We start from the raw sequence: 14,703 nt of genomic DNA, 5'->3' as shown, positions 1-14,703 counted from the left end.
TACTCTCTGTCTCCATGAGATCAATTGTTTTTAATATTTAGCTCCCACATATGAGTGAGAACATGTGAGATTTGTCTTTCTGTGCTTGGCTTATTTCGCTTAACATAATATTCTCCACTTCCATCCATGTTGTTGCAAATAGCAGGATTTCATTCTTTTTGTGGCTATATAATATTCCATTGTGGATATGTACCACAATGTCTTTATCTGTTCATCCATTGATAGACTCTTAGGTTGATAATATTTCCATTTTAAAACTGAGGAAATGGAGCTCTTGTTAAACTGGTTTTTAAGAGGCAGAGCTGGGCTTAGAATCAGGTTTATCTGTTTCAAAGCCTGGGCTCCTTCTACTGTGACAACTTCCTTACAATTTACACATAGGTATGATTTGATTTAATTTGCACAGTGACCCTATGAAGACAGTGATAGTCTACTCCTTCTCACCTGGTGATGCCAAGTTTCTTGAAAAGAGTAATTTATATTCCTGTATTTTCTCACTTGCTTGCTCAGCCCACTTCAGTGTTATTTCCTTCCCCACCATGCCACCAAGACCATTGTAGTTGCTGAGTCCAGTGGATATGTCTTTGGCCCTTTCCTAACTCACCATGGCATTTACAGTTGTTGATGTCCTTGTCCTATTTATTCTGTGATGACTCTTTGTGCTCCTTTTACCATTCTGACTCTTTCTCTTTCTTCCTTCCAAATCTCCTCCCTACCCCTTAAGAACAAAGGAAATAATAAACTACAGACTTTAATAATAATATATCAATATTGACTCATAAATGATAACAAATGTTATCACAGAGGAAACTGGGTGTGGGTTATATGGGAAATCTCTGTACTATCTTCTGAATTTTTCTGTGACTCTAAAACGGTTCCTAAAATATTAAGTATATTAAAAATAGTTTTTTAAAAAACAGAGCTCTTATAATCCTGCGGTATACAATGTTTAAGGGACAGACAGGAAAGAGAAAACAACAAACGGGCTGACAGAAAGTGACTGTCCCGAGAGACAGGAAAAGCACGAGACAAGTTATTACAGAATTTATGTTAGGAGGAGTAAGGAGGAAGGTGCCTTGGAGGAGTGTTTAACACTGTCAAATACGAATGCCAGGCCTGGCAGACCACATCTGAAAAGCACTCCATTCCCAGAGTGAAGCCCTCCTTATTGCTGGTTCTTGAGAGGAAGAATACATGTGTCCAACTGCCTTCCGTCCTCCTTCCCAGGTGCCCTACAGGGAAGCCCTGGGATATTTCTGCTGGCCATAACAACCCCCTCTCCGATTCTTCTCCTTTTGATTCTGTTTTAAACGTCTGGATTCACCTCCATCTCTGCTCACTCTAACTTCATGCTCATAAGCACATAAGAAACCTTAACTTTCCCCTTCGCTAACTCAGAGACTCTTTTGGGTTTTGTCTTAGGGACAAATGACATTGTGGCCATTGTCCTTTTTGTCCTTTTAGATCAGTGATCACCATCCTTTGATCCAATACCCCAATCATTAAAAAATGAGACCACCCAATATGTAAACATAATGATAGATCATATGCATTATTTTCATACATTATATATTTTTAAACATACATTAAAATTAAAAAAGGAAGAAATTAAAATCCATCTTAGTGAATAATTTTGGATATTGTCTAGGATAGTAATCTTCCAACTGTGGTTCATGACCCTTAGGTATACAGGATGGCTTTCCAAGGGTTATGGAGATAGGAATGACAATAAGGTGACCAGTTTCCAGATCCCGAATTCCAGTGTGTATATGTGCTAATACTACCTGAGAATCCCTGGAGTCAGGGCATCATGCTGGGTTCCCCTTTTCACCTCCCTATTCGCAACTGTCCCGTTTCCACCATCCTTTCCATACCATGCTACAATGCATGGTCTTGAAGTATAAAAAACTTGAGGGCCCTAATCAGACCATTTGACATATTGGTGTCTTGGAGGACACTGAAGACTGAAAAGTAGGGAGAAAGAAGATTGACTAAAAAACTTGAAACCCTCCCACACCTCCAACTGGATGCTGGAAAATCTTACAGCCCAGAAAGCTAATGGGTGCAAACCAAAAACTCCAAGAAAAGCCTGTTCTCTCTAGCCAAAGGAGCAGGAAAGGGGCAGCCTAGAAAACAAAGCAATCTTTCCATAATAATTGCCCTACTCCAGCTGAACACCATGGAAAAAACTGCAATTCCACCCCAGTCAGCAAAGCTGAGTGGGGAGCCCAGACGTCCACCGTTACCGGCTCTGAGAGTCACCCTTCGCCCACTGCCCACCACCAAGGTGGGGTTGGAGGAGGCTGAGTGGGAAGCTGGGACTTTGACCACCTATCAGCAGCAATGAGCCCTCTTCTCTGCCTTGGTGTCAGCTGAGGCCACACACAGAGTAGTAATGACCCCCAGAAGGAGAGGAGAAAAAAGGAGAAACCAAAAAATATTCAAAGAAATATGGCTGAAAATTTCCCAAATTTAGCAAAAGACACAAACCCACTGATTCAAGAAGTTTGGGGTTTAGTTTAAACCCCAAATTAAAAAAAAAATTTTTTTTTAAATTTAAAAAATTAAAAAAAAATACTATAAAATCCAGGCCAAGACATGTCATAATCAACTTCTGAAAAACAAAGACAAAAAATCTTGAAAGCTGTGAGAAGTAACACCTTCCCTATGAGGGAAAAGCAATTCAAATGATAGTAGATGTCTCATTAGAAACCACAGAGCCCAGAAGGAAGTGGCACAGCATTTTTTTCCAGTGTTGAAAGAAAAGAAATGTCAATATAGCATTTTATATTCTGTAAAGATGTACTTCAGAAATGAAGGAGAAATCAAGACATTCTCAAATGAAGGAAAACTGAGAGTTTTGTCACCAGCAGACTCTAAAAGAATGGCTAAACAAAGTTCGGGGAACAGAAAAGAAATGATTAAAGGAAGAATCCTGAAACAACAGGAAAGAGGAAAGAACAACAGAAAGAGAAAAAATATGCTTACATACAACAGACATTTTCTCCTCTTGAGTTTTCTAAATTGTATTTGACAGTTGAAGCAAAAACATTACACTGTCTGATGTGGTTCCCAATGTACATAAAGGAAATACTTAAAGAAAAGGTAAAGAAACTTAAAAGAAGTAAAGTTTTTACACTGCACTAAAACTGGTACAGCCACTCTGGAAAATAGTTCCGCAGTTTCTTAAAAAACTAAACATACCCTCGCCATGCAACTCGGCAATTGCACTTCTGTTCATTTTTCCCAGAAAGATCAAAACTTATTTTGACATAAACACCAGCACACAAGAGTCTATAGTAGTTTTTGTTTGTAGCCAAAAACTAGAAAAAAAAACAACGAAATACCCATCAACAGGTGAATGGTTAAATACATTGTGGTATATCAATACCATGGATTACAACTCACCAATAAAAAGAAACAAACTATTTACATGTAACAGCTTGAATGTATTACATGTATCTCAAGGGCATTAAGCAGAGTTAAAATAGCCCAATCTCAGAATGTCACATATTGTAAGCTGTCAGTTATATATTATTCACAAAACGGCAAAATTATAGAGTAGGAGAACAGATTCTCACTTTCCGGGCTTTGAGGTGGTGGGTGGGAAGGGAGTAGGCGTGACTAGGAAGAGGTAGCACCCTGGAGAGCTTCTTTGCCAAGCTATGTTTTTCTTAGAAGGCATTTCTCTATTTCTGTCTCATGCCAGAGTGCTTAGTGAATGACAATCATTTTTCAGCTACTGCTAATGCACTAACACTTTTATTCACAGGAGAGCAATTCTTCTAACTCACCAAATTATGGATGTATGTTATTTGACCATTTAGCAACTGTTAAATCAGCAGAATTTGGTAGTTATTATACAGACGATACACTTTCGTTGTCTTCAAGATCCTTAAACATGCTAAGGAGCAAGAGAAGCAGCTCTAAGACTAAATGGAAATGTTACAATATTGTCTGGCTTGAGCTGTTTTATCTGAGCCCACTGGGGAGCCAGTCGCTTTGTCTTTGGGGCCCCAACTCGCTGCTTCCCAGCAGTGTGACCTTGGCAAGCCATTCAGTATCTCCCAGCCTCAGTTTTCTCATCCGTAAAGTGGTGATAATAATGGTCTTGACAGCATCGAATTGTTGTGGGGCTCGAGTGAGAACGTGCATATAATGCCTGCCACATAGTAAAAACCTCAGAGTTATAGCATAAAAAGAATTTTTATAACCTAATATTTTTGAAATTGCATCATTTACTGTATCACTGTTGTGCTGACTTTATGATTTTCACAGGTGCAGATATCAGAGTTATAGAATGATACCTTTAGAAAGGACTAAAATAAGGATGTGTGTCTAAACCATGAGTAGGAGAAAAATTAACCTGACCAACTGGGCGTGAATCCTGGCTCGGTCACCACTTACGAGCACTATTATCTGACACATGAGGGATTTGAACCAGGTGAACACCCAGGTGTCTAAGCTCAAAAATTACTCAGGCAGTATCAGTAACTATTTCCTTCCTAACCACTGTATGTGTGACCCTGGCAGCCTATAAAGATTATAGTCTGGAAAAAGTGAACTTTCTTCTGGGCACGTTATCTCCCTGCTGCCCCAACAGCCAGTGATAATTACCTACCTGGAGCAGATTTGTAACGCAGCTGAGGGAGGGGACAGGAAAGAGACACTCCCACCCTCACCATGGGCCAAGCCCTGGGGTTCTTACTTCATTTCCTGAACAACACTATGAGAACTAGTGTCATTGTCCCATTTTAGAAACAAGGCCACTCAAATAATGAGTTGAAATAAAATTGAATGGAATCTATAAAGCCCTTGCTCTTTGCAACATAGGGCCTAGCTTCTCTATTAGGAAAAAGTAAACATACTCAATACACACGCATGCACACACTGCATAGGCATTGGTGTGGGTGTTACATACGGGCTAAATCCTGCCCACAACCTTGACATTGGTTGCCCGTCAACGTTGGTCTGATAGTCCTCTGCAAATCGGAGTGCTAGCAGCTCATGTGCCTTTACATTGCAGGGGGGCCGTGGGGAAAAATTAAATGTCTGGAGCCTCCTAAGGATTATTAAGTGCTCGCAATTCCCCTTTCAGGTAATTGCTTTTGAGCCATAAAGGGACAGTTAAATAAGCACTTCCATTTTAATATCATTTTGAAGAGATAAAAAGGATTCTAAAATTCCATAGTGTCTAAATTTGGTATTGCTGTTCGGGAGGTGAAGAAACTTTATAGTCATGTGCTTTTTATAAAGGGATAATTGCCTGCTTCAGAAACTTCTTCAGTTAGAATTTTTATTGGGCTAAACTGTAGAAGCTCCATAACGAAGGAGCTTGCTTTTCCAGCCAGAAATGAATTCTTGTACAGGAAGCCTGTGTCCACACAGCCACACTCCAGTGACAATGTTTCTAAGTGTCCAGGTTAATTTTCATCCAGAGAAGGGGGACATTTCTCAAGTTTGTCTTGCCGCAGTGGCCAAGCCTCCCATGGAGGTCAAACCTAGGGAACCTCGGTTCATCAGTGGACTGTCCCCTCCCTCTTCTGACCTCACCTTCGCGACTACCTCTTTCTCCTCAGCGCTTAAGTGTCTTTGCTTCTCTCCCACCTTAAATGCACAAATACTAAAACTAAAAATCAAAAGCTTCCTTGGCTCCTGGATCTCCATAGTTATCTCCCCCAGCCTTTAAGGCCAACGTGCAGTGTGAACTCTACTTTTAAGCCTCTTGACTTCGCATTCATTTTAAGCACATAGTGGTCAGGCTTCTGCCTGCCACCCTCTTCTCTCCCGCAAACACAGACCACTGATAGGGTTTCCACTGCGTTCTCGGATGACCTCGTAGTTGCTATATCCTATGGATGTCTACTTGAAGGTCTTGAATTACCATTCTGATCACTTCTTTCTAGAACTCTCTGGAATGTCCTAAAATTCTCTTCCCTGGTTCTTCTCCTCCAGTCCAGTCATTCCTCTGAGTTGCCTTCAAGGTCCTTAAATGTTGGTGTTCCCCAGAATTCTCAGGGAAGAACTCTTTCCATGCCCTCTAGAAAGTGTGATCCTAATTATTTCTAAGACTTGGGCTTCCCCCTTTAAACTGCCCCCTCCCAACTCTCAGCTCTCCCGTTTGTAGCTGTGGCTGCCATCGTGGGCTAGATGTTTATCTCTCTGGGCCTCCAGTTCCTCATCTGTAAAATAGAGAGAATAATAGTACCTACCTCGCAGGGTTGTTATCATGACTAAATAAGACAACTTTTTGCACAGCACCCCACTACATAAGCGTGTGTTTACCACTTCTCCTGTTTTAATATTTATTACATAGCTCCTAATACTCCCTTCAGCTTTTTATCATTCAGTGTCTTCCATTGCCCTTAACATCCGAATTCCTGCTGCTGCCTTTCAGGCCCGGCACACTCAGCCGCTCCTCCAGCGCTCAGCCCCAGGCAAAGGAAACAGGCTGAATAGGCCTGTGCTCTTATCTCTGGGGTTTTCCCGTGCTCTTCCTCTGCCTTCCAACACTCTTTCCCCCAATTGCAGCCCCTTTTGCCTGGACAACTTCTACTCATCCTTCAAGTTTCAGCCTGAATGTCACTTCCCTAGGATGTCTGACCTCTGAACTGGTCTAGTGCCCAGCTACATATCCCCACACCACCCTATAATTTCTTTGGCATAGCACGTGTGCTTCATTGTCATTTATTTTAAGTGACTCTTTGTCCAGTTCCTCCCTCAAGCTGTATTCTCCGTGAAGGAAGGAACTGGGTCTCATTTACTTCTCCACCTCATTGCTTGGAATATCCTAGGTGCCGAGCGCACGAGTGAACAAGCACGTGCACCCAGAATATCCTGGGCAGAGCTTATATCAAAGAAGGAAATCACATAAATTGTGAACTTATGAACTCTCAGGGATCTGAGGAGGGTAGGCTAGAAAACTCACTGTCTGATCTCATAGGAGAAAAGGAATACAGAATTTTTTTTAGCATTAAATTTTGAATCCTCAGTGATAGGATTCATTGCTTATTCAAGTACAGCAGTCAGTTTTAAAAGTAGAATAAAATGCTCTAGGTCTGTGTTTCTCAATTTTTCCAGTCGTCTCCATTCTGTTGAGCTAAACAATTTCACACCCTCACCTCCCCCACCCCATCACCTTCGACAATTACTGCGTAGGGGCCACCTTCACACATTCCCACCAGCCAAGGTTTTATTTAGCTTTAGTTAGTTGTCATAGCATTGTCATTATATTGAATGTGGCTTTTCAAATTATGATGCCCCCAGAGGTCAGATATTTTCCCCCATCCACATCTAAACCCCACAGTTTAAAATAAAAAGAGATTCATCTCTTTTATCTCATGTGCCTGAACAGTTTCTATTTTTTACTTGTGGGATGCTTCTTATCCTTATGCAGCTGTTTTCCTAATGATTGAGTTGTCTTCCAAACCAGGTGCAGTTACATGATAGACAATGTGATTCTGCTGATGAATGGTGCATTGCAAAAAAAGTCTGTGAAAGAAATTCTGGTGAAGTGCCATCCATTGGGCCGTTTCACAGAAATGGAAGCAGTCAACATTGCAGAGACACCCTCAGATCTCTTCAATGCTATTCTGGTGGAAACACCGTTAGGTACGAATACCCAAGTAATTATATAGCAGCCTGTGTATGTTATCACAGTCATGAGAAAATGTACTTTCAGGCCGGGTGTGGTGGCTCATGCCTATAATCCCAGCACTTTGGGAGACTGAGGCAGGAGGATCACTTGAGCCCGGGAATTCAAGTTCAGCCTGGGGGACATAGCAAGACCCTGTCTCTACAAAAAGTAAATTAGCCAAGCATGGTGGCACATGCCTGTAGTCCCAGCTACTTGGGAGGCTATGGCTAGAAGATTGTTTGAGCCCAGGAGCTTGATGCTGCAGTGAGCTATGATCTCACCACTGCACTCCAGCCTGGGCGACTTAGGGAGAACCTGTCTCTAAAAAAACAAAAACAAAACACAAACAAAAAAATAGAAAACGTACTTTCAATTCACACTTTTTCCCCATGAATACAATATCATACCATACAGATTCCTAGAAGTGGCTGAGACATTAAGGAATCATCTAGTCTAGCTCCCTCCGTTTTCAGATCAAGACAAGTGAAGCAACCTGCTCAGGGTCACATACGAACCATCTGTGGCAGAGAAGGAACTGGGACTCATCTCCCAGCCTACAAACCCTTGAACTTTATACCAGGCCATAGCAAATAAGTGACAGGACTTGTAATTCTTAAAAAAATTAATTTGCTAGCCGGGTTTTATATGGTTAGTTTCTGATCCTTTCATTTTAGATTTCTGTCTACATAAGTTTGCATCTAAGGATGCATTTTGTTTTAGGAAGTCTGGGAATGCCATTTTTCTGAGGTCCTCAGAAGTGTCTGTCAAATGACCTGAAGCAATAATGAAATGAGCGTTAATTTCATTATAATTTGTCACTGACAATGGTCATGGTATTCAAAATGCTAAAGGGATAATTTTATAAGTGTGTCATTCATCGAATTGTGTCAGGAAATGTGGATAGAGCAATTCACTATTGATCATTTGTCAAAATAGTTGCTGTTTAAAACAGAAATTTTAAGGAAAAAAAATATTTATGTTGTCATTAAATGCTGGATGCTGAAGCAGCATGGCCTGATGGGAAGCGGGTGAAATTGGAACCAGACAGCCTTGAGCAAGAAGCTCTGCCCAGTCCCAACAAGGAGACTTGGGGCAATTCAATTCACTCCAGTTTCCTCATTTTAGAAATAATCGTATCTTATTATAACAAAGTTTTGAAAACCAAATAAAACACAGTTTTAGGAGAACTCAATGCCTGGCACGTAGTAAGGTTGCAAATGGTAAACATTACTATTAGATTGGGGGTGAGGGGGACTTCGAAAAGTAAGCTCTAAGTGAATAGTTTCAAGGTGTTGAGAGGATTGATAACTTGCTTAGTGTAATGAGTGGTGTTTAGGCTTCACACATAATAAATGTTTAATAAATAATAAGTCTTATCGTCCTCACTATTATTAGCCCTATTGAGTCTATGGATTGCAACTCCACAGTGTTCTTGTCAGGGGCGAGCTGAGGGTGGTGTGTTCAGGAGATGTTTTTTACAGCTTATAATCTTGCTTATGATTCATTTATTTTGTATGGTGATTTCTGCTTTTAGCTCCATTCTTTCATGACTGTATGTCTGAAAATACCCTAGATGAACTGAATATTGAATTACTGCGCAATAAACTGTACAAGGTAATGGTTTTCCCAGATATTGTTTTTCTCGATTACACAAAACATCATAACTAGGGTTCTTTATTAAACATTACTTTGCCTATTAGCCAACTTCTGCAATTATGAAGCTTTGCATATTTGGAATATAGCATTTATAGTTCTGGCCTGGCTTCTAGTTAAATGCATGCATGTCAGCTTCCCTCAGCCAGCAAGATTTTTGAGAAGAAATAACATGCCCTATTCTGTATTTCTAGCTCCCTGCACAGTATTTGGAACATATAAGGTGTTAGTTGGATGGTGGTAGGTGAATGGATAGATGAGTGGGGTGAACCATATCAATACATTTAAAGCAACCAACATACATAGTAAACCTTCTGTTGTGTAGCATCCACCTCTGTCCTCAATCCTGGTACAGAGTCCCTGAATCTCACAGCTAAGCTGCCCACACAATTTTGATCAACAGTGTGCTTGCAACATACCAGAATGACCAATCTGGGGACGCTACAGCACAGGTACCACTTTGCTACTACTCACCATTTGAGTGGTTCTGTGTACTACAGGCTGAGCAAAGTATGTCCATTTTTACTCGTACAATCATAGCATCTTTGGACATTCTCACGGAGTAACTGAATATATACTGCCATGTCATATATATATATGTTCAAACATGTGGTCCTCTCAAAAACATTGTATTGGCTGGATGTGGTGGCTGACATCTGTAATCCCAGCACTTTGGGAGGCTGAGGTTGGAGGATCACTTGAGCCCAGGATTCTGAGGTTGCAGTGAGCTATAATGACGCCACTGCACCCTAGCCGGGACAACAGAATGAGACCCTGTCTCTAAAAATAAATAAATAAATAAACAAACAAACAAATGGCATTATATTGCAGGCACTTTTTCTTTTTGTAATGAGACCTATGGGTTTAGAGGAGGCATCCCTGAGACCTAACCAACAGAAGGCACTAAGCAATTGACAGGCCTTAACTCACTTAATCCACCCAGCAAAACTATGATGTTTGTGTTATCCCTGATCCTCAGATGAGAAAACAGAGGCATGGAGAGGTAAGGTTTCCTTGGCAGAAGCCAGTTGCTAGTAAGCATTAGACTTGGGATTCAAACACAAGCAATGTGACCCCATAGCCCAGACTTTCTGCCTTTCCAGTATGTCTTCATGCTCAAAGCCAAATGTGTCTCTCAGAGAGTAAATGTCAGTGTAGGGCTGAATCTAAAATCATTTGCTGAGCTCGGAAAAGAACTTGGCATTCTTGTTAAAATAGCAAGAATTAACCATGTGAAATAATCCAAGAACCATGCAAAAAAAAAAGTGTTTGTTAAGTAATTATAAGTTATGATAAGTGCAATTTTGTTCTTTTATGGAATTCTTTTCTAGTCTGTGCATAGTCTGTGCAACATGCTGCAATGTGAAACTTCTACCAAATTTATTATAAAATATCTCCCCATGGGAGAAGTAATTCAGTTTCCATTAAGGCATTTAATAAACTGTGAAAAGTTGATCTAGAAATTTCTAAAAGGAAAATACATTCATTTATTATTTATCTTTCTTCCTTTTCAGTCTTACCTTGAGGCATTCTACAAATTCTGTAAGAATCATGGTGATGTCACAGCAGAAGTTATGTGTCCTATTCTTGAGGTAAGAAAGACTTCTTAAATTTTTAATGCCAAATAATGCCACACATTTCATTGTTTTAACGCTACTTATATTTCTTTATCTTAGAAGTTCCTTTATCTAGAAATAAAATAAGCAGTATATCATTTGATGTCTTTGGTTAAGAGTAGAATTTTCCAAGTTTTCTACATAGAAGAGCTATTTTGAAATTAGAAAAGAATAATGTTTATAAAAGTTTGGCCATGATTCATTTTGATGTAGTATGTAAAAAGTAGATTATAAATAATTAAAAATTTAGGATACTATGAGCAATGAGTAGACTATAGGTACTGAGAGTAATCACCCAAATTCTCTCCAGTGAGGGAACATTGAGCACCTGGTTAACCCCACAACTTGGCACCAAAGTCCACTGTGGCTTCATCCACAGGGACAGCATTCCTTATATAAATCCTAACATTAAGGCTGCCCCAAGCAACTCATGAGCAGGAAGACTTTGGTTAGGCAACTCACAGTTGGCAAGCTCATTTAATTATGCATCAAATGCCACCATTGCTGTCTACCTCTGTAAGTTGATGCTGTACTCTTTCTAGTTCCTCTTTATCACCACAGATTTTGTCTACGCTCAGAGGTCCCCTTGTGTGGGAATGTTGATCTGGAAATGCATGGGAGTTTGGGGGCAGAGGTCAGAAGGGTCCAAGGGCATCCTAAGTGTAGTTTGCCCTGACTGTGTGTTTTACCATCTCTCTTGCTGGTTTCCTGATTCACTTGAATAGGGAACCAAAAAAAAAAAAAAAAAAATTATCTGTTATAGGGGCTTCCCTGGTGGGTAGATATTTAGGTAGCTCAAAGACTTCTGATTTCAAGAAAGACCTAATAAGCATTGCCCTTTAGGCAAAAAGGAAAAAAAAAAAACACACAATTAATTTCATCTGCATATATTTTAACCTAATGTTCTGAAACTGCATATGATAAAATTAGTTTCCCATGAAACATCTAATCATTAAAATTTTATGGTTAATGATACTTTGCTATCCCTTGTTGAAATTCTTAAAATAAAGCCAAAACAGTCCTTGAAGTAAAAATCTTAACACTGACGAACTCCAAAAAATATTTTTAACCTTATCTATATTACACAGGAAGTGAGCATTGAATACATAAATAACATTTTTTATGGCATACTAAATGTCAGAAAGTGAGGTAGTCTCTTTCAGACATGCTAGTCACATCAGTTACCGAGGGACCCTGTGAAGCTCTCTCCCTTATTTTCATAAGTTCCACTACCAGCCATACTACAAGAAGCTACATTGTCTATGGTTTAAAAGTAGAGTTTCTACTCAGCATTATTCCTATAGGTTGTAAATGGTTTGTGTATTTTATACCCACAAAATATGTGAAATAAAAGTTATGTCAAAACTCATTAGCCTTACAAAGGATAAACAGTAGCACTATTAACAGCTAACATTTACTCTGTGCTAGATGCTATCCTGAGTGCTGTAAATACATGAATTCACTTGGACTTTAAAATCACACAAAATGGGTATTTTAGTATGTATTTTTCAGGAGGGGCAACTGAGACACAGAGAAGGCTAATAATTTGCCTGACTTGTCACAGCTAGTAAGTCAGGATTCGTATCCAGGCAGGTGGCTCCAGTCTCTACATGCTTCCTCACTATGCCATATCGCCTCTGCACTAACTTCGTCATTCACAGCTCTTCCATAGAAAAGCATGTGCTAATTCATAAGGCAGATCACACTGTGAGTACTGTAAAAATCAGAAACAGGTAGGAATTATGTTCTCAGTAATGTAAAAAAAGGCAGCATACTATTAGAAAAATGCTTATCACGGGGATGATTTGATCAAACTACTATATGTCTAGTGTTCTCACTGTCCCTTTTCAAATCTCATGATAGTATTAGATTAGATTAGATTTTTCAAACAGTATTGAAAATAAAAATCCATTCAACTATCTTTATATATTTATACAGAAATATCAGCTACATATGGCATGCAATTATAACCTTTGTAATGATAAGATCAAAAGGATGTCAGTTTTACATAAATATTTTAGTTCACATAATTACCTCCCTTTTATTTGCACAGTTATAGAGCACTTACAGTATATAAATTCTGCATATATTCTCATTTAATCACATTTGACTGGAGAATTCAAAAGACTTAATATGGTAGAAGAAAGTGTTAACCTGGGACTGCACGTGAAAATTTGACCTAATTACAAGATTGTAACTTCATTTGAGAAAAAAGAAATTGACTTATTCAAGGCAAATGCACTGTAGTGTACTGTTTGCCCTTTATTCCTGCTCTTCTGTCTGTGTGGTTAATGGGACAGTGAAAAATAAACACAGAATATATTTGTTTTATCTCTACTGGTGAGTACACGTGCTAATAAAGCTGGGCTCCATTCCAGTTCACGTCACTCTTTTCCGCTGCCATCGACACCTCCACCCAGGGCTCCTGCCAAGTGTACCCTTCTTCCTGTAAGGAACTGGGGAGAACGTGTGACCCGATCAGTTCAACTCTATAACGTGCAACTGATAATGATTGTGAACAGTACATTGTTATCTCTTGCAACAACAACAAAAAATAAGCTATGGTTTTAAAATAAATGAGTTTTTGTAGGGAAGAATAAAAGTAAAGGTATAGGACCTGTGGCACACTCCCTACCACACAGTGTGCCAGCTCTCTGCAAAGGAGACGGGAGGTAAGTCAAAACAATACCACCCCATTTAGTCTCCTAATCAGATGCTGTGTCAAACTCTGCTTAGGGATGATCAAAGAACAGCCCTTATATAATTCTAAAATAATAGTTCTTTTCACTATAAGGTTACCCACACTCACATGCCAAGAGCCTCTAGACCAGAAGAGTGAGGTAGATAGTCAGTTATAATAAAAGGAAAATTGAATATGACAGGTGTGCAATGAAAATCATATTCAGTTAAGGAAGAAAGAGAAGGGCTTGTTATGGAAAAGAAGGCATTTGATGGGACCCTCAAATGCAGATAAGATTTCAACATGCAGAGTTCTGGAATGGAGTTACATGCATGGTGGGCAAGGGAAGAAGTAGTAACAAGGACAGGGTGTTGGAAAGTGTACGGAGCGTTCAGACAACCTATTGTATCAGTCAGTGTCCTCTCTTCTTGACACAGCATATGAAGCGTTTCATGTTCTCTTCCAGCTACCCGGCCAGCCCACTTCTCCAATTGCTTCCTCAGAGTTGGCGCTATGACCGTGCCTCCAAAGCATCCTGCAGCTCCCTCCTCCGGCATGGCCTCTGCTGTCTTGCTTGTCTGCAGTGCTTCTTATCCTGCCCTATTTCTCTCCTTAAGATCTTAACATCCTAGAACCAGAGAGCACATTAAAGAACATGTGGACAATTACCTCCGTTGTTGCTCCCCCTGCCCTAATTTTTGTTTTAAGGTTTCTTATTGCCGTGAAATCTTCCACTTGCATTCCTTCTGTTATCCCAAGAAGGCCTAAAATTACTGACAGGACTGGTTATATTCAGTAGCCAGACGCACATGCCTTTGCTTCCAAATAAGGCCACTCTCTACTTTTAAACTCACCCATAATTTCCATGAGAGCAGTCAGAAGGATGAGATGGAACCAACTCTCACACTCCTTCTGATGGGAAACACCTGTTCCAACAAAGGAGTGCCAGTGAAATCCGTTGCAGGTCTAGTTTTTGTTTGTTTGTTTGTTTTTGAGACAGAGTCTCACTCTGTTGCCTGGACTAGAGTGAGTGCCATGGCGTCAGCCTAGCTCACAGCAACCTCAAACTCCTGGGCTCAAGCAATCCTACTGCCTCAGCCTCCCGAGTAGCTGGGACT

At 40.0% G+C, this 14,703-nt stretch overlaps 1 protein-coding gene across 1 annotated transcript in view; it reads left to right on the top strand.

Annotated features, from left to right (window-relative positions):
* Positions 1-14,703, top strand: part of ATP6V0D2 (ATPase, H+ transporting, lysosomal 38kDa, V0 subunit d2) — a 61,530-nt gene that overhangs the window by 41,886 nt on the left and 4,941 nt on the right. The window contains exons 3-5 of the mRNA XM_012643592.1: positions 7,433-7,611; positions 9,171-9,250; positions 10,804-10,881. Coding sequence (XP_012499046.1) covers positions 7,433-7,611; positions 9,171-9,250; positions 10,804-10,881 — 337 coding nt within the window. The remainder of the gene's footprint in view (positions 1-7,432; positions 7,612-9,170; positions 9,251-10,803; positions 10,882-14,703) is intronic.

Source organism: Propithecus coquereli, unplaced genomic scaffold, assembly GCF_000956105.1.
Source record: "Propithecus coquereli isolate 6110/MARCELLA unplaced genomic scaffold, Pcoq_1.0 Scaffold2, whole genome shotgun sequence".
NCBI classification, from domain to species: domain Eukaryota; kingdom Metazoa; phylum Chordata; class Mammalia; order Primates; family Indriidae; genus Propithecus; species Propithecus coquereli.
Note: the sequence above shows the minus strand (reverse complement) of the source record. Positions and strands in the feature narration are given on the sequence as shown.